Here is an 18926-nt window from a genome sequence, read left to right on the forward strand (position 1 = left end):
TTAGCTTCTTGTCCCATTAAATAAACTGTGAAGTACATTTTGTCCCTCAAGCTAGCTTCAACAGCCAGGGATCAGACCCCCAGGGCAGGCCCCATGGGCTGAGGCCTCTTCTACCACAGACTCTCCTTCAGGCTCCCTCCACGGGCCTGGCTCTGGGATCAGTCCCAGTAACCCTATGACCAAAAGGACTGGTCCTCTGGTTTTCTTTTTTTCAGAGGGATCACCTGAACACCTAGGATGTCTCCAGGGTGATCTGGGTGTGTCCTTCCAAGCGGAGGACGTGTGATAGACCCAGGATGATACAGCTGATGTCTTTGTGTTGTTCGTGGATCAACATTGCATCTGACCAAGTTCATTGTTATTTTGTCGTAGCTTTACAACTTGGAAAAAAAATCCTGCTGATGGCCATTTAGGAAAAAAAAAACAAGAAGGGATTGGTTAGGGTTTGGGGTTAGGTTGTGATTGTGGTTAAGGTTAGGGTTACTGGGCTACAGTTTGGGTTACGGGTATAGTTTAGTGTGTGACGTGATGGTGTCTCCACCTGCCACCAGACCTGGATAAGATAGATGGATTTCATGGTCATTATTAGAGTCAGAACATGCAGATCCACTTGTGCATTAAGAGGTTACGAATGGCACAGACACGACACAGACACCCTGTTTCTCCTGATTTTATTGAAAGATATTAATTTGCTTTCATTTCAGTGTAAAAATCATCCGTGTTCTTTCACATAAAGCTTTATTCACATTAGAATTTCAGATTAAGAGTCAAATTAATTAACATTTTCTGCTATTTCATTCATTAAAATAAGAATTGGTGAACTAAATAAAAACCACTTGCTCCTGGTAACAACTACTGATGAGGAACGAAAGCTGTCCTGAGGGCACGCTGCAGCCCCTGACCGTGGATCGCCACACAGTGTTGCACGGATGCAGATGTTCACAGACACATAAATAAATAGGTTTCAAAGGTCCAGGTTGGGTGTGAAGCTTTTGCTGTGGTATTTACAGAGTCCTCGGGTGATGTCAAATGTCGAAAGCACCATGTTGCTCTAATAGAAAGGCTCTCACTTGGCAAAACATCAAACATCATCAAACTGCCCCTCGTCTTAGAAAGGAATGGGAAGTCCGATCGTTTCGGCAGTGCAGCGCGGCGCTCTACTCAGCTTTCTTGACCTTCCTCTTGCGAGCACCTTCGCTCAGATCCTCCTTGGTCTTGAGAGGTGAAGATGGAGCACCTGCAGGAGGAGGATGATGGTGGTCCTCTTCACCACCAGCCAGAGGAGAGCCGAACAGCAGGTGGCAGATCCAGGACTCAATGAGAGCAAAGGGGGAGCCGTGAGAGTGCCGGGCGGTCATCACCACCTGAGAGGAGAGAACAGTCTGATGAAATTCTGTTCAGTGTTCCCCCGGTGTTTCCGCTCTTCAGTAATCTATGTTGTTTATTTAAACCCTCAGTTTGCTTCTGTTCTTTGTCGGGTTCTCCCTCTTGCTTTGTGTTCCTTCATTGTGCCTAGTTGGTGTTATTTTGTTTCTTTAAGTTCGACAATAAAGCAGCCTTAGAGTTTATCCCACATGTTTCAGAATTATTAAGTGAGAAGTTCCAATGGAAAAAACTAACCACATAATACGAAAAAATGTTAATTTTACATTTAATTTCTATTACTTTTGCTGGTTAAAAATGTATTGCGCAATTTATCGCACTGATCAAGTGTGCCACTGGTTAAGTGTTTCAAATATGATACACTTGATGTTACAGGTAAAAGATCTCCTGTGATCAATAAGACTTACATTCAATGTATTTCACATTAAAACCAACAGGTTAGTTGTGTATTCCCCATAAACCCTGATTTGTGTAGTACAAAACATGTTTCATCAGTCCAACAAAGCAAAAGTGAGTGTTTTGACACAGTGCAGATGTGTTCACAGAGGTGGATGGTTCTGAGTTCAGTCAGCTGATCGTACCTTGCTTGTGGCCATGAAGAGGGTGAAGATGAGGATAAGGGTGCTCTTGGACACTGGCAGCCAGTGGGCCTCCTGCATGGTGAAGAGGATGGCACCGTAGAGGCTGGCTTTGGTTGGGCTGTAGAAAAAAAACACAAACTGGTGGTAAAACGAACACTGGCAGCAAAAACAGAGAGCAAAAAGGGCTGGAGTGGAGGCTGGCGCAAAGCCTGCTATTTAATTTGAATTCAACTCTTATTTGACACTGTGTAAGTGGGTGCTTTCTGCTGTTACGTTATTTCACGAGGGGTCACCTCAGCAGATTGGAGCACATTTTTTGATTTGGCACAGGTTTTACGCCCTGACTGCATTTTCATCCAGGCTTGGGGAAGTCACTAGGACTACACTACCTTGTGACTCCTAAGTCTGTGTCTAAAGTGAGGGATATTGTGTCTAAAGTGAGGGATATTTCACATGTAAAGCAAACAGGTTACCCACTCACCATGGAACCATGGTGTTTAGAGTGTCCTTTTTAGGTCCTACCACCAGAGGGCACCAGAAGTAAGAACATGTTTAGAGCACCACATGAATGACTTTAGCAAACTCAGCGTTATGTGCAGTTTAGCTTTAGGTTTTGTGTTTGAGGAGACACTGATCATTGTATTTTCCCCCCCCCCAGACTTACAATGACATGTTGAGGATCTCGTTGGTCTCGGGTCTCCACACACCACGCAGCAGCTGCTCAAAATTGGACATGATAGCCACTCCAGATCCTGTGAGGATAAAAATAGAAAGGAGGATTCAAAAAAAGTCTATGTTGTGAGTCACTGCTCTTATCTGACTTCAGCTTCTTATGCCCATTTTCAACAAGGACACCTGCAGGGCCTCCTTATTGTAACTGGGACAGGAGGCTTTCATGATAAAAAGCCAAAGTAGAAATGCGGTTTAACGTTTTGCACAACCTCATCTGTCAGGCTTTGCTTCTTTCTTTCTTTGGCAGGTTCATGTCTGGAAAAGAAGTTAGACCAGAATGAACCCACACCTAACATTTGATACGCAGCTTTTCTAGCTATTGGGCAGCTGTGATTGGATATTACAAAAAATACAAAAAAAAAGGAGTTGCTGGAACCTCTTCTTCAGACTGTGCACAGTTTATTTACTAAAATAGTTTCCCGACCCTTTTTAAACACATAATGAATCTCTGTTTCCACACAGGATCCAAAGGTTGGCTCGGAAAGCATGGCTAACCACCGGTTAACCACAAAACATAACCCTGGCTATGATCCTGTTACACTGGACATTTACTCCTGAGTGAATTATTTATCACATTAGTGAAAACCACTTGAGCCTGGAGTTTTCAAAGCACAGTTGCCTTGGTGGTAATCCATCCACAGAGGCAAGCACAAGTACAACTAATGCATGTTTAAATCATGCGGCTGATGATCCAACAGCCACAGTAACAAAGATGTAGATGCATCGAGTATGTGTATCTATGTATGCACCACTAAATTAGTACCAAAGAGTTGGCAATTGCCACGACTCACTTACAGACTAGTTTGTTCCTCACAAGTAGGGATGCAACGATACCAATTTTTTCAAACCGATACGATACCGATACTTGGATCTGAGTACTTGCCGATACCGAGTACAAAAACCAATACTTCTACCACACACACATACACACACAAATGCAATGAATTGGAAGACAGGTTTTATTTTATTCTCTGCCGATAATAAATAATATCTTAATAAAAATGACCACAAAAAAATTTCAAGTGAAAAATAAGCACTTCTGTTAAATTATTGCAGAGTCTCCACATTGTAATGTAACAAAATATCACTGAACTATTGGCACTGTCTCGAGCTTTCAGAATAATAAATAAACACTTCTGTTTGGAATAAAATAAATACAAATTAGGTTTGAGAATAAAATAAACTTTAAAATTATTGCAGAGTGTCCATATTATAAACAAACAAACAAAATAACGAAAGTATTTGGCATTGACAAACGAACTCCCCATCTGCTTTGGATCATCAGTCCACTGCGCCGTTAAACCAAGGACTGACATCGCACACACTGCTTGTCTTTACCTCTTTAGAAAGTTTTGGCACCATTATCTCCCTGATGTGTGGGCGGCTGGGAATTTTATATCACAGCTCGAGTATGCTGAGAAGACGGTGCAATCCTATGTTTTCCACGACTGGCATTGGCTGGTCATCCAGAGCAATAAAATGAGTCAGAGCCTCTGTTATTTTAACTGCCCGTGGATTTTATCTTGACATTTTTCATCGCTTTTCCAAAACCCAGTTAAAGTTGGCTGTTCCGGTCCACACTGCTGACATTTTGTTTAGCCTAGCTACAGCAGCCTCCAGTTTCTCTTTTTTTATCTGGAGCCGCCAGTCTCACTCGCCTAACCCTGTGCCTGTTTAGCACGGATGTCCCCCTAGTGGCCAATCTAAAAAACTACAACAAAAATGACAATCCACCCTCTGATTAATTATTAACTAACTAAAGTTATTTAGTTATTAACTAACTAAATAAGTTAGTATCGGTTCGTGGTATCGGTTAACTTTTAGGAGTTACCACATTTTACAGTATCGGCCCCGATACCCAATACCAGTATCGGTATCGGTGCATCCCTACTCACAAGCATAATCACCTTTCCATCACAGTGTAAACATTGGTGATTTAGGGACTATACACGCACCAAAAGCCCTGTCACACCGACCTTTGACATATCCAACGATCACCATGATGAAGAAGCCTTGGTGGTAGGCGTGGTGGGCGTGGTGAACCCCTGCGGCGATCTTACGAGTGCGCACAACTTCCTTCAGGGCGACCAACACCAGCTTGATGGGCAAGAAACTCACACATTTGTAGAAGAGGTTCAGCGGGCAGTAAAAGATGAGGTACCTGCAATTGAGATTGACAACCTTTGTGAGTTTATTCCTCAACAAATATAAAACATTACTTTTCTTTCCTGTTACATATAAATCTCCTCCCTGTGAATAAAATAAATGGATAAATCCACTGTGTGCGTTTGGTTTCCTGACCCTTTAACTGAACTTTAACTCATTATCCTTGATGTCTAATGGAAGAGACAGATCTTTGTATCATAAATGTCATCTTGAAAGTTAAATAAAAACACGAGTGATGAGCAAACTGGTTCTGGGGGTTTTCTCACCAGACAGCTGAGGCCAGCAGGATGTGGCTGTTGTGCTGGAAATAGTCGACGGGGCAGCTTCCAAGCATGATGTCTGCCAGGATGTAACTACCAAAGCAGTAGAGCATGGCGCAGAGCCAGGAGGCCACGGGACTCCTGCGAGAAACTTCCACCGAGCCTGCAACACAGAGGACGAGCTGTCAGAAGGGTGTGAAGATCAAAGCATCACAGCAGCTGGTCAATGAGTGCTCTCAGTGTGCGCATGAAGCTGATGATGATGATGATGTGTTCTGTGCTTTTATTAAAGAGTCAGATGCTGCGCATTCTTCTGTTTTCTCCAAGATTATACAAACAGAAAAACTTAACAAAATCCTCCAAAACTTAAGCATCTCACCAACTAAAGTAACTATAGGATCAGTCAGGTGATTTATCTACAAACAGTTTATATGTTTGATTGGAAGTTAATAGTTTTCTTTAGAGAAAGAGGAAAATTGTTCAACTTTGGCGGCTCCTGGTGGTGGTAAAAAAAAATACAGTCATTATTTATCCTTTTTTATCTGTTTGTAAATGTAATAAAATGATGTTGATTGATCAGTTGATTGATCTATCGAATGCTTTGCAAAAAGTCCTTGACAATAATACTTGTTATAATTGTCAAGTGAGAAAAACGTGGAGGCTGTGTTGGACCACCCCTTGCTCCTATAAAACACTCAAAGAGTTTTTACCCTCAGTCAATATGAAACAATAACTTTGAGTAAAACACCACTGAAAGGTATAAAATCAAAGGTTTATTTATTCAAATAAAGGAAAATGTGCTTAGTATAAACCGAATGCATACCAGTCAAATAAATGTCATGTGAGCAGATTCCTGATTCCTTATGTAAAATGTGCATATAATTAAATTAATTAAAGTCAGCACTTTGGGCAGAATGTTAACTTATTAACTATATTAATCTTTGATCATTTCTGCCAGCTACTGCAGACCTAACTGTTACCAGCAGCCTGCAAATACTAATATCAGTGGATCCCGTGTGTGCTGTATCTTTGTGCACACCCAGTTTATCAGTCCAGGTCACGCCCTGATAGTACACATCTTTATCATCAGTCAATGTTGACTCAGGATAACTACAGTCACTTTTGAGTTGACATATGGCTGCTTTGCTTAAGGATACAGACTCGAGAGGCTCTTTGTAATATACTGGATGCATATATCTTAAAAGATGCTACAAAGAAAGCCTGTATGACAAACAGTCATGTTGTGGACTCACGTGTTGTATCCATGTGAGTAACAGCAAGGTAGGCGCCAATTAAACTTTAAAACTCTGCGAACTGACACTGTCATAAGTTTTCCACATTTTCTAAATCAGTGTCCAGTGTTCAGGACGCTGCAGCTAAAAATGTTTCTGCTTCATGTTGTGCTACAGCTGATGAAGCTGGTGAAGCAACGGGACAAAAGCAAAACTAGGTGCCCAAATGATTTCAAAGAAGAAAAGGAAGTTAGACATGGCATGCACGCAGGAGGTGCAACAAGAAAACAGATGCAGTTATAAGTAAGAAATACAAAAGTGGAAAAATTGCAAATGTGTGACCACACAAAAGGCTACATGTTTTGAGACTGTACGCACATTTCGTGTGGGACAGAGCCTCGACGGTGTTACAGCATTGTTACAGTAAGTCGAGATGAGAGTGCAAATCTCCACCAACAGGTGGGTGGGGGTGTAGCGGTTCAACCGTTCCTCAATTTGAAGGCAACTTGATCCTGAGAAATACTGCCCTATAAATACATCCTGCTCACTGGCCTCTCCTGTATGCAACTTTGACAGGCCACTCATGACCTTTGACCCTACACTTCTCTCTCCTTTCTCCTGTCACATAAACCGAAAAAAGTTCAAAGTTCTGGTGCAATTTTAGGCACAGACGTGTGCAGGATAATTGTGGCCGCAATGTGATATTGTGGGAGCCACAGCAGGACTCATTTGACTGTGAAATTGCATGCATGAAAATAAGGCAAGCTTTACAGTTGAAGTCGGCCTGATTCGTGCTGGCTGGTACTTTCTAACTTTAAAATGCACACAAACTGCAGTCCCTCTGTTTTGGCTGCCTTTTACGTTTTTGCAGTATGTTTCTTTACTCCACACATTGCAGTCTTTTGGCCAGTACATCTCGACCCTGTGCCAGCTGGAAGATTCCCTGATCTACCTTATACAGCATACATATAAAACTTTAGTCCCCCAACAACAGACTTTTAACAACATGCTGACTTCACTAAACTTGATAAAAGCATTTATATCGATTAACTTTTTCCAAGTAGTTGGTCTAAAACAGGCTTCCAAGTGGCCTACAGCTGTGCTTATGTGACGAGTGACTCCTCCAGCTGAGGAAAATGTGAGAGATGATGCATTTGTTCTGATCATGCTGTGCAAACAGTTTTAAATGGGCTCGATGGGCATGGCAGGCTTCTTTTTAAACTTATTATGAGGGTGAGATGCATTCTGTGCTCCTTTCATCAAGGCTGAAACCTGCCAACAAGACCAAACCATCATATCAATATCACAGAGCGTGTTTTACTCTGTGGAGAGGCCAATGTGTTATTTCAAAGAATACACGCACACATTCCCAGGGACAAGTGTGCAGCAAAGGTGGCGGGGGAGTTGGCTCTGGAGGTCCTACTGACCTTCTATTTCAGGCCCTTCTATTTATTGCTTAAGTCACTGGTATGCACAGGCCTCAGGTTTCATCCTCCTCGGGCTCTGTTACTCAAAGGAGTTAAATCTTAATGGAAAAAAATGGGCTTTAACCAAAGCTGGGGGGTTTAATCTACTCCAGTGATTTCCTAAAGGAGGTCAGGCTGCTGCAGCAACACACATTCCCTCACATAAAGCAAAGCAGAGCTGCAGAGCTGCTGCTGGAGTTTATGTAACAGGTCATTCTTTATAAGGACTATACAGATAACTGCAAGAGAAAGTCCTTGTAAGGGTATTTAGGCAAAGTATGAGCTAAATGTAATACAAATAAAGCCTTCAGTTCACAATGAAATTACACATCATGCAAGTCATAGACTTTCTCGCCTCATTCGTTACTTCCTGGTTAAATTCCAGTCACAGGTGTATAAAACGTACTATTCTGGATATATTTTACTTAACAGCCTGTGGACTGTTGCACAAACAGCACGCAGACTTATATTCTAACATATTTATGACATGAATAATAAACAGAAAAGTGTCAAGCACACTCACCTGGCTCATATTTGAGGTAGAGGATGGACACGATGTAGTAAGCGAGATCAAACACAGGAAACATTCCCATTTTGGAGAAAGCTTGGGCAATATCGCCCAAATTAAGAACTGTCAGCACGTCCATGTTGCCGGTCTGAGCTGCGTTTCTGTTTTATTCCGACTGCGCAGTCTGGAAGACCCTCCAAAACCCGGTCCGCCGACTGTCCGCCACAGCAAGCCTCTCCCCCCCTACCCCACCCCCCTACGGTCTCGACTGTGAAAGACTGTGACACTCAAGCCCTCCTATTAATATCACTCATCTCCACGGCCTCTGCATCAATGTCATCATCATCTGCGCTCAGTGCCAGCTGCTCCGCTTTTTTCGGGCGCTTCAGCTGAAAAACAAAAGGCTCGCTCTGTTGTCTTCATCGAGATCGTCGCTCAGCCGAGCCATAAGACGCTGCTGGGGGTTTACTGCAGCTCTGAGACACAACAGGAGGGAAATAAACATATAAAAATAAAGCGTCAACGCTTCATATAAACAAATATTTATTCACTCGTTCATGAAAACACCCACAATCCTGATCTGATCCTGGAGCCGTTCTGACTCACAGCCAGATGATGCTTTAATTAATCCCAACATTGTTCACACTCATCGGGAGTGCAGAGATGTCGATGTAAACGTAATAACACTAATAATTAAATCAAGATTTCAACTATGTATTAATGGTTTTTAATTTATTATTCTCTGTATTTGCTTTAAATTCCCACGATAATAGATGTAGTGCTTACTCTCTCCAAAAAGGGGAGCCAAAGACATGCGAAAAAAAGCTCCTTTCACCAAAACAAAAACACCCAAAAGAACCTACGAAGTTCGAGAGCTACCAAAGAAATGATTTATCCCACTAGGAAGGAACAGAAAAAACAATAACATACATACCTGTCACAAGGTAGAAGCTGCAATCAGTTTTTGGCAAAGTGGCTTTTATATATCTCTTACTTGCCCAGATAAAAGGTCACAATAACGTCAAAAATGTCTTTTTAAAGAGAGATCTGACCTAGAGGGCAGCAGAAAAATGTCAACAAATACAACAACAGTTCTATAAACATATTTTAATTGGCTAACTGTGTGTGGTCGTTTTTAAAGTGCTTGAGTGCTTATAAATCTCTTTATAACCTCTTTATAAATCCTGTTCACTAAAGTCTATTTACACATAAGACATTACACGTAAAAAATACACTGAAACATTGAAAATCAATTTTGGCAGACGATCAGTGTTCGGTAAGGTTGCACCTTACAGTCTAAACCCAGGGAATAACAACATTTCGTATTTCTCTGGATACCGGATTTGTATTGGTCACATTTCTGATTACGTGCCGAACGCGGAAGTGAGGCGCTTCTGATGTGATTTGATCAAGATGATCGGGGATCTGTTGATATTCGGGTAATTTATCGAGTCGTGTGGCAGATGTCACACGGAATCACATCTTGTATTGAGATAATCAGTTCTCTATGTGTCTTTGTGTGAAGCTGTGCAATTTTGTGTTAGTCAGCCGTGTGTGGCGTAAAATGACAAGCTAACTAGCTTGGTGCTAATGCCAGCTCAGCAGCTAATACGCTGCTGAGCTGACAACCAAACTCTCCGTGTTTGTGCTCTGCAGGACTTTACTGGTGAACGCAGGGGCTGTGCTGAACTTCAAGCTGTGAGTATTGTAGTCAGTTATTATTTTAGGTTTGTGTGTTAGCAGAATGTTGAAGGTTAACTGTGGGTGTCTTTTTTCAGCAAAAGGAAGGAGTCGCAGGGATTTGGAGATGACTCTGGATCACCAACAACAGGTGTGTGTGTGTGTGTGTGTGTGAGAGAGAGAGAGAGAGAGAGTGAGTGAGAGAGAGAGAGAGAGAGAGAAGTAGTAGTATTGCCACAAAGATTCACAGTCTATCTTTCAGGGGACAACATCAGAGAGTTTCTGCTCAGCCTGCGGTACTTCCGGATCTTCATCGCATTGTGGAACATCTTCATCATGTTCTGCATGATCCTGTGAGTAAGACTGTGTCAGTCGATGCTGATGAACCAAATGCAGTTTATTGAGAGGCAGTCAATTACTTGTGCTGTGGGCTTTAGCTATTTTTATCCTAGTGTTTGTTTCATAGGGCAGCATGATGGTTCAAATCGTGGAGAACGTAGAGTTTGCACGTTCTCTCCATGCTTGCATGAGTTCTCACTGTGTACTTCAGCTTTTCCCCCACAGTAAATGGACTAGTAGTTACATAACACCCTTCTATTCAGCTAGGGACTCAGAGCTCAAGTCCTTTCTCTTGTAAGTCTTATTCACCCAGTCACTCACAAATTTATACTTTTATCTACAACTAAAGGCTTTCTAAAATTTGGACACTCTCACATCGTTAGCAGCTCGTGATTCAGTATCTTACTCATGTGATAGACAACCACCACCATAGCTGCTAGAGGTGGGAATCACCATACATCCCACGATACGATATTATCACAATACTTAACGCACGATACGATATTATTGCAATTTTAAAATATTTTGCGATATTCAGATTCTGTACATAAAGGTAAACTTTATCAATATTCATTTTATCTAATATCAAAGTCTCGCACTCAGTCTTTCTCTCATTTCAGTTTTATTGTTGACAAACTGAACGGTTTGTATTACAGTCTAGTCCAACTTAACTGAACGCAACCATCTGGTACAATTATAGCTATTATGAACTATGCAATTTATGAAAACTATGCAGCCCCTTCAGCAACTGAAGAATTTGAAAGTAAATTAAAACAAAATATAATTTTACATTAAATAAAAAAGTTTTAAACTTAATTAAAATAAAACATGTCTTAAATTAAAATAAGTAAACTGTCATGTTTATTGCTGCCAAAAAAAAAAGTTAAACACATTTGGACAGTGAAGGAATGTCAGGATTCTTGCTCAGAAAAAGGATCAACATGCTCTGAAGTCAGAGCACAAAAACCTTTTTTTGTAACAAAATATCGATTTCTGCTGTCCCTGTATCGATACATTATTAGCAAACAAAATATCACGATACTACACAGTATCGATTTTTCCCCCCACCCCTAATAGCTGCACAAAGACATGCATGGGTTTGGTGAATTGGTGACTAAATCGGCCTAAAAGGTGAACACCAGTGTGAATGTCTGTCTCTCAGCGTTAGCCTTGCAATAGATTAGCAACCTTTCCGGGGTGTACCCTGCCAACCTTATGATAGCTGGGATAGGCTCCAGCTGCTGAATTGGGCACTGACTTGGATAAGCATAGGAAGATGCATAGATATTTGTTTCATATGTCGTGCTCCAAATATGAGAAGGTGCTGAAGACTGATGTTGAGCCACATAAGCTTTCTTTGTGACACAGATTCCAATTGTTGCCAGAAACCTAGACCAGTGACAATAATGGTTGTCACGACAAAAAAGTCAGAAGTTTTGAGTTTGGTCTTCTTGTGGGATTAGATTTTTTTATTTTTTATTTTTTTGTTAATTGAGGTTTTTTGACATTTCACAGATCAAAAAGAAATCCCAGAAAGTTCATTTCGTTCATCTGGACGTTGCTTTTTCAGTGGAACAAACAGTTTAGTTGCTCATCAAAGTAATTTTTTTCACTCTTTCTGAACTTTGTAAACAGTACATTTTCTCATAACAGGAAGAACTCTAAGCACCAAGCCAAAGTGTCTGCTCTTAGAACTCTGTTCTCATTCCACATATTTCACATAGAAGAGGCAGAAACACAAGTCTGCAGTGAAATCCCCAGTTTCACCCACTTTGGCTAATTTGTAGCCAAAAGAACAAAGTGGAGAAATAAAGGGCTCTGTTATTGTATCCTGGAACACTGTTGAGCAATTGGTTCAGGTATGTGGATTATACGTGGGTGAAAAATCAAATTTCACGATGTACCACAAAGCATTTCTCACATTATCAAGTTCACCAGGGAGGAAATGAAAAATGGCAGGCTAGCTTTCTTAGACTGTCAAATTGCCATTAGTAATTGGGGACATTTAAAAGTCGACGTGTACTTTAAATCAATGCACACGGATCAGTATTTCATTCTTGACTCTCGTTCTCCATTAAAACACAAACTGGGTGTCATCAGGACACTACAACACAGAGCGAACACCATCACCACACAGACCTGCTTGGGAAGCTGAAGGTCATTGTGTGAAAAATGGCCCTGAGGGAATGTGGTTGTCCCAGCTGGACATTTGTCAAAGCTGTGAAGGCGCCTAAAAATAGCTGCAGGCAATTCAGGGGAGAAGGACAGTCACTACCTAAGCAAAAACCTTTACATGCAAAGGGAGAGACCATGTCTGAATCCAAGAGGAGGCCCAGGGGTACATCTTTCACCACTCTGGAGCTGTTACTGTTACAGCTACAGCATTTTACCAGTGCTGTAGCTCTAATAGTATGTTGCAGCTATTCCTCAACTCTCTGGCCATTAATCAATGGTCATGACAATTTGCATATGATCATGCAATGATCATGAGACTGACCTCGTGAGCTATTGTTAGGCAATGGTGCTACTCCTAAAAGCTTAACAAAAGAAGGCAGCTGAAGTTTCTCAAGACCTTTCCCCTCTCAGTTAAGAGGGCACTTCAGTTCTAAAAACAAAAGGTGGAGGAGTCGCAGATATTTAAACCCCTAGATTGTCCCTTAGGAGGTGGCCGTTGACACTATTGATCATGTGCGTCATCACATCACAAGGTTTGAGAAAAGAAAAAGGCTGGGTGAAACTACTGTGACACCTTGCCCTGCCCTACCATGAAAGCTATTGAGGTCAACTGAGATGAGGTGTGAACGGGCGTAGATGCACCTGGGAAGGATAATCAAAGCTGAATTGTAGATGGCTGATAGCTGCTGTCATTGTCACCACCTCGGTTAAGTGATGGTCGTTCACAGTGGACATGCATGGCCTCTCCAAAAGTTGTTTCTGTTCATCTGGACGTAGCGTTTTCAGTGGGAGAAACATTTCGTCACTCATCCAAGTGACTTCTTCAGTCTCAGCTGACTGCAGGTTTCCCCAGTCTTTTGAACAGTACATTTGCATAATGACTGAAGCCAGCCCACTGAAGGAACAATGGACTGGAAGGTTGGTTTCTTCATCACGATCGTGGGGCGATCGTGGCTCAAGAGTTGGGAGTTTGCCTTGTAATCAGAAGGTTGCTGGTTCGAGCCCCAGCTTGGACAGTCTCGGTCGTTGTGTCCTTGGGCAAGACACTTCACCCGTTGCCTATTGGTGGTGGTCAGAGGGCCCAGTGGCGCCAGTGTCCGGCAGCTTCGCCTCTGTCAGTGCGCCTCAGGGTGGCTGTGACTACAATGTAGCTTACCATCACCAGTGTGTGAATGGGTGAATGACTGAACGTGTAAAGCGCTTTGGGGTCCTTAGGGACATTATCACCAGAACCCCCTCCTACCAGCACATCACCCCTGTTCTTCAAGAACTTCACTGGCTCCCTGTAAAATTCCGGATAATTTTCAAACTTCTTCTGCTCACCATCAAGGCCATTCATAACCTCGCTCCTCCTTACCTTTCTGATCTGTTAACCACCACCTGTTCTGCCTGTTCACTTCGTTCTTCTTCTTCTATCCAGCTTGCTGTACCTTCCTTCCCCCTCACCACCATGGGAAGCAGAGCTTTCAGCTGCTCTGCTCCCAGGCTGTGGAACTCTCTGCCCCCAGAAATAAGAAACATTGGTTCTCTCCCACAGTTTAAATCCCAACTCAAAACTTATCTGTTCAAATCTGCATATTCACTGTGAATCCACTGTTTGTTAATTTTATTTTGTGCTTTTATTTTATTGTTCTCATTCTGCCATTGTTTTACTAAGTGTTTTATCCTATTGTAAAGTGTCCTTGGGTGACTTGAAAGGCGCTCATAAATAAAATGTATTATTATTATTATTATTATTATTATTATAGTAAAGCGCTATACAAATACAGGCCATTTTACCATTTACCATCACGATTATGCAAACTCCCATGACCACTGATCAACAACCCCTGATCAAAGACCACTGATCATGGCCATGAGAGTACCATTCACCATTCACTATGGAGAGTTGGGGAATGGCTGCAATCACAGCATTGTAAGATGGCGAAAGATGTACCCTTAGGCCACCTCCTCAATTCAGAGATGGTCTTTCCCTATTCACGTAAAAGGCCTCCTTGACCCTGCGCTCAAACCAACGTTCCTCCCTGTCCAGGATGTGTACCAGTTGTCTTCTTTGTCCAAAGTGTGAACATTGGCATCCTCGATAGAGTGACCTTTGTTCTTTCGGTATAGATTTACAGCTAAGTCCTGTCCTGTTGAGGTGACTCTTCTATGGTGTGCCATGCATAGATTATATACTTAGGTCTTAACCTTTTGTTTTTAGAAATGAAGAACCCTCTTGGATGAGAGGTATAACATCTTCACAAACTTAAAGTCCGGTTGGCTTGTTTTTCAACCAGTTAAGACTACTGTGACCTGAATTACTGAGAACGTTTCTCCTTCTGAAAATGCAAGTCCATGTGAACATGTCTGTGAAGGTTCTCAGTCATCCAGGTCATCGTAGTCAAAGGAGCTTGCAAACAAAAGCGTCTGGACTTCTTTAAGTTACTTGAAGACGTTTCACCTCTCATCCGAGAGGTGAAACGTCATCCTTTACCCAGGGGATGCCATACCCTGCATTTACGGACTTCCAAAAATCCACAAGGAAGCTGTCCCACTCAGACCCATAGTCAGTAGCATAAACTCAGCCACTTATAACATTGCAAAACACCTTGCTACCATCCTTGCTCCTCTCGTGGGGAACACCCCACACCACATCAAGAACTCCACCGACTTCACTGACAAGGTCCAGAAACTTACCCTGGATCCAGATGAAACCATGGTGTCCTTTGATGTAGTCTCTCTCTTCACGTGCATACCCACCACGGAGGCAGTGGAGACTGTCAGAAAACGACTACAAGAAGACAGCTCCTTGGAGGACAGGACCAACTTCACACCCGATCAGATTTGCACACTGTTAGACCTCTGCCTCACCACTACATATTTCAAATACAACGAAGGCTATTACAGACAAAAACATGGCTGTGCCATGGGCTCCCCCGTGTCACCTATTGTAGCCAACCTTTACATGGAGGAAGTGGAAAGGAAGGCTCTTGGCTCTTTCAAAGGAAGAGTACCCAGCCACTGGTACAGATATGTAGACGACACCTGGGTCAAAATCAAGACACAAGAAGTGGAATCCTTCACTGCGCACATCAACGCTGTGGATAAAAACATCAAGTTCACCAGGGAAGACACAAAGGACGACTGTTTGCCTTTCCTGGACTGCGCTGTGCACATGGAAGAGAATGGCAACCTCAACATCGAAGTTTACCGGAAGCCCACACACACGGACCAGTACCTCCTGTTTGACTCCCATCACCCTCTGGAACACAAACTTGGAGTAATTAGGACCCTACACCACCGGGCAGAACATGTTCCCTCTAAGCCTGAAGGGAAAAAGAAGGAACACACACATGTAAAGGAAGCACTCAAAACATGTGGCTATCCTAATTGGGCGTTTATAAAGTCAGCAAAGATGCACAGAAAAGAAGATCAGACACCAGCGAGGGAGGATAAGAAGGACAGACGCAACAACATTGTCATCCCCTATGTAGCCGGTGTATCAGAGAAACTCAGGAGGGTTTTCTCCAAGCATGACATCCTGGTGCATTTCAGACCCAGCAACACGCTCAGACAAAAACTGGTTCACCCAAAAGACAAAACGCCAAAACACAGGCTTAACAATGTGGTGTATGTTGTACAGTGCAGCGAGGAATGCCCAGACCTCTACATTGGAGAGACCAAACAGCCACTTCACAAGCGCATGGCACAACACAGAAGAGCCACCTCCACAGGACAAGACTCAGCTGTCCATCTGCATCTTAAGGATAAAGGTCACTCTTTCGAGGATGCCAATGTTCACATTTTGGACAGAGAGGACAGATGGTTTGAAAGAGGAGTGAAAGAAGCCATCTATGTCCACTGTGAGCGACCATCTTTGAACAGAGGCGGTGGTTTACGACACCAACTCTCTGCCATCTATAATCCAGTTTTGAGATCCCTTCCCAGACGCCTTAAGGCCCACTCACACCCTGGGCCATCTGACCTCAGGAATTTGCATGATAAGGTGGGGCCAGGTTTCACAATGAACTCATCCGAAACTCTGGCTGATTGGGACCCACACCCAGTTCCACACCTTGGCTCAGGCGATTAGAGGAACATCAGGGGGTCCTTTTGTCCCTCTGTGGGGGGACACTCCCACCAGGTTTATATCTGGGACTCTCCACCATTTGACCTTAGAACTGAAGAAGCCTCTCGGATGAGAGGTGAAACGTCTTCAAGTAACTTAAAGAAGTCCAGACGCTTTTGTTTGCAAGCTCCTTTGACGAAGTCCATGTGAACAAATTCAACTTTCTGGGATACCGTATTAGTTTTCACTGACACATATAAATGCATTATATTTGGGGAGGATATTTAAGGATTACGCATATTTGCTTTTAAAGGTAATATACAGTTGTGGGGTAGCAGTAGGCTGCAGACATGAGTCAGCACCTTCACATGTTTTTCAAGTTATAAACATTATAACAAGAAAAAAATGTGACTGTTGCTGCCAATGAAGTCTTACTGCTTTGAAGGGGGGTAAAGTAATCCAGAAGCCAATTCTTTACAACTGGGAGCAGAAGAAACTTCTTAGAATTCACATTATTAGTCTGAGTCTGCAGTCCAGACAAACACTGAACAACCAGAGCTTGGTGTGAAGAAACTTGAATATGGTGTTTAAAGGATGAAGCCGTGGACCCAATCTGAGAACACTTCAGACACTTGTTTATATCAGTCAGTGTTTCTGGGGATCTCTGATGACCACGTCTAACTTTGTTATTACCACGGTTTTGTCTTATGTGCCAACGTACCAAACAAATTGCCCCAAAATGCTTTCATAAACCTGATGATGGGTTCCCCAATCCCCAAATCCAGTGGTGCACCTTTAGGATGTGGTCAATCAGGAGGATAACACCATGATTGCACAGCTGATAAATCAACACAGAATATGTGATGCAGTCATGTAGACATGGACCAGGAGTCCTTTTGTAACAACTTGTATAATCCATGAGTCCATCTGAGAGTGAATGAAGTCCCAACTCAGCATTACTGAGGTTAAACCTATAAAGTGCTTGATGATTGTGCTGTCCTGTCTTTTTTGTGTGTAAATTGATGTAAATCAATAGTTTTTATGCCCTTTAGATGTGCGCTGCTTCTCCTGAAATTAGTAGAAGTGTGCTGCTGTTCTAACTAGCCGAATGTCTTCAATCTGCACAGATTGTTTGGATCATGATCGTGTGTGGCCAGTGGACTTCCTCCAAGATGCTTCCCTTTCCAGATGGATGCTGTCAGCTTCTCCTTAATGTCCTTTTTTTCTTTCTTTGACCCTTTTACTAGTAATTATACTCCTTTTGGTTTACAACCCTTTGTGCTGTACAGGAATTTATGAATGGCTGTATTTATTCTTCTCTTGTTACATTTTTATTTTTATTGATTTTTCTTTAACTGTAACACCTTTGCTGGAAACTTGTGGTTTTGTAGTTAGTGGTAAAGAAACACCAGAAACATCATTTTATTCCTTTTTCCTACACAGGCTCAGTTCACCCAGATTCCACAGAAAAATCTGCATCTGATTTGTGAGTTATAAATAGGATTATTTTACTCACTTATGTGTTTGTTTTCAACTTCTTAGGGGGAAAAATTGTGCTATTTTCTTTATTCTGCAGCACATGTGCTGTAATTAAATGTATATTCACTGTAAATGTGACCTTATTCTTAATAAAAAAATAAAGTTTTATTATCAAATATGTTCTGTCTTTTGAAAGAAGGCAAGTCAAAAAAGGCAATGTGATTTTCTGGGCTATATTCTGGGAAGCCTTGGGTCTTGGTGTACATGTGGGTTACTTTAACATGCTGCACCTGCCTAAACATTGTTCCAGACCACCTGCATCCAGTCAACAGTATTCCCTGATTGCAGCGGCCTCTCTCAGCAGGATCATGTGCCCTGCTGCACTGCAGAATTTGTTCATGAGCAGTTTAACGCAGATAAAGAGTTCAAGGTCTTGTCCTGGCCTTCAAACCCGCCCATATCTCAGTTTGAGCATCTGTAGGGGTATGGGAAATACAAGTCAGACTCATGGAAACCTGCTGCTAACATGTTAATTTGCGATTCTACACGACATCTGGAGTGGGCCTGTGGACTCGATACTTCCAGGCATCTGGGTTTCAGCTACAAAACAGAGCAGCATAATATTCCTTCATTGGCATCTTCATTAGACACAACTAAGAGGCTTGTTAAAGCAGCCAGTCACATTGCAGAAACATAATGCAATCAATGCAGTGCAAATAATCTGTCGTTACAACCAAGATATACAGAAGAGCATCCCTGAACACACGTCAAACCTTGAAGCAGATGGGCTACAGCAACACAAGACCACACCCCTGTCAGCCAGTAATAGGAAACTGAGGCTTCAGTTCACAGCAGCTCACCAAATCAAATTTAA

At 42.3% G+C, this 18926-nt stretch overlaps 2 protein-coding genes across 2 annotated transcripts; one reads left to right on the top strand and one right to left on the bottom strand.

The window, feature by feature from the left end:
* Positions 1–654: 654 nt before the first annotated feature.
* Positions 655–8881, bottom strand: tmem38a (transmembrane protein 38A). The gene is made up of 6 exons (XM_085132576.1): positions 8344–8881; positions 5129–5285; positions 4673–4857; positions 2629–2716; positions 1965–2082; positions 655–1364 (listed from the first exon to the last, which is right to left on the bottom strand). The coding sequence occupies exons 1-6, from the start codon at positions 8465–8467 to the stop codon at positions 1158–1160; spliced, it is 879 nt and encodes a 292-aa protein (XP_084988702.1). The 5' UTR covers positions 8468–8881; the 3' UTR covers positions 655–1157.
* A 733-nt stretch (positions 8882–9614) lies between these two features.
* Positions 9615–18228, top strand: smim7 (small integral membrane protein 7). The gene is made up of 5 exons (XM_085132577.1): positions 9615–9767; positions 9985–10026; positions 10107–10159; positions 10271–10361; positions 17701–18228. The coding sequence occupies exons 1-5, from the start codon at positions 9742–9744 to the stop codon at positions 17714–17716; spliced, it is 228 nt and encodes a 75-aa protein (XP_084988703.1). The 5' UTR covers positions 9615–9741; the 3' UTR covers positions 17717–18228.
* The last annotated feature ends 698 nt before the right edge of the window (positions 18229–18926 follow it).

The sequence above is a fragment of the Neolamprologus multifasciatus genome, chromosome 15 (genome assembly GCF_963576455.1).
Source record: "Neolamprologus multifasciatus chromosome 15, fNeoMul1.2, whole genome shotgun sequence".
In the NCBI taxonomy this organism is placed as follows: domain Eukaryota; kingdom Metazoa; phylum Chordata; class Actinopteri; order Cichliformes; family Cichlidae; genus Neolamprologus; species Neolamprologus multifasciatus.

Excerpts from the sequence above, each read along its gene's own strand:
- tmem38a (XM_085132576.1), bottom strand. The coding sequence starts at position 8,467 with ATGGACGTGCTGACAGTTCTTAATTTGGGCGATATTGCCCAAGCTTTC. Across the intron at positions 4,858-5,128 it reads CTGCTGGCCTCAGCTGTCTG|GTACCTCATCTTTTACTGCC; the intron begins GTGAGAAAACCC and ends TCTCAATTGCAG. Across the intron at positions 1,365-1,964 it reads TCTTCATGGCCACAAGCAAG|GTGGTGATGACCGCCCGGCA; the intron begins GTACGATCAGCT and ends CTCTCCTCTCAG.
- smim7 (XM_085132577.1), top strand. The coding sequence starts at position 9,742 with ATGATCGGGGATCTGTTGATATTCGG. Across the intron at positions 10,027-10,106 it reads GCTGTGCTGAACTTCAAGCT|CAAAAGGAAGGAGTCGCAGG; the intron begins GTGAGTATTGTA and ends GTCTTTTTTCAG. Across the intron at positions 10,160-10,270 it reads CTCTGGATCACCAACAACAG|GGGACAACATCAGAGAGTTT; the intron begins GTGTGTGTGTGT and ends TCTATCTTTCAG.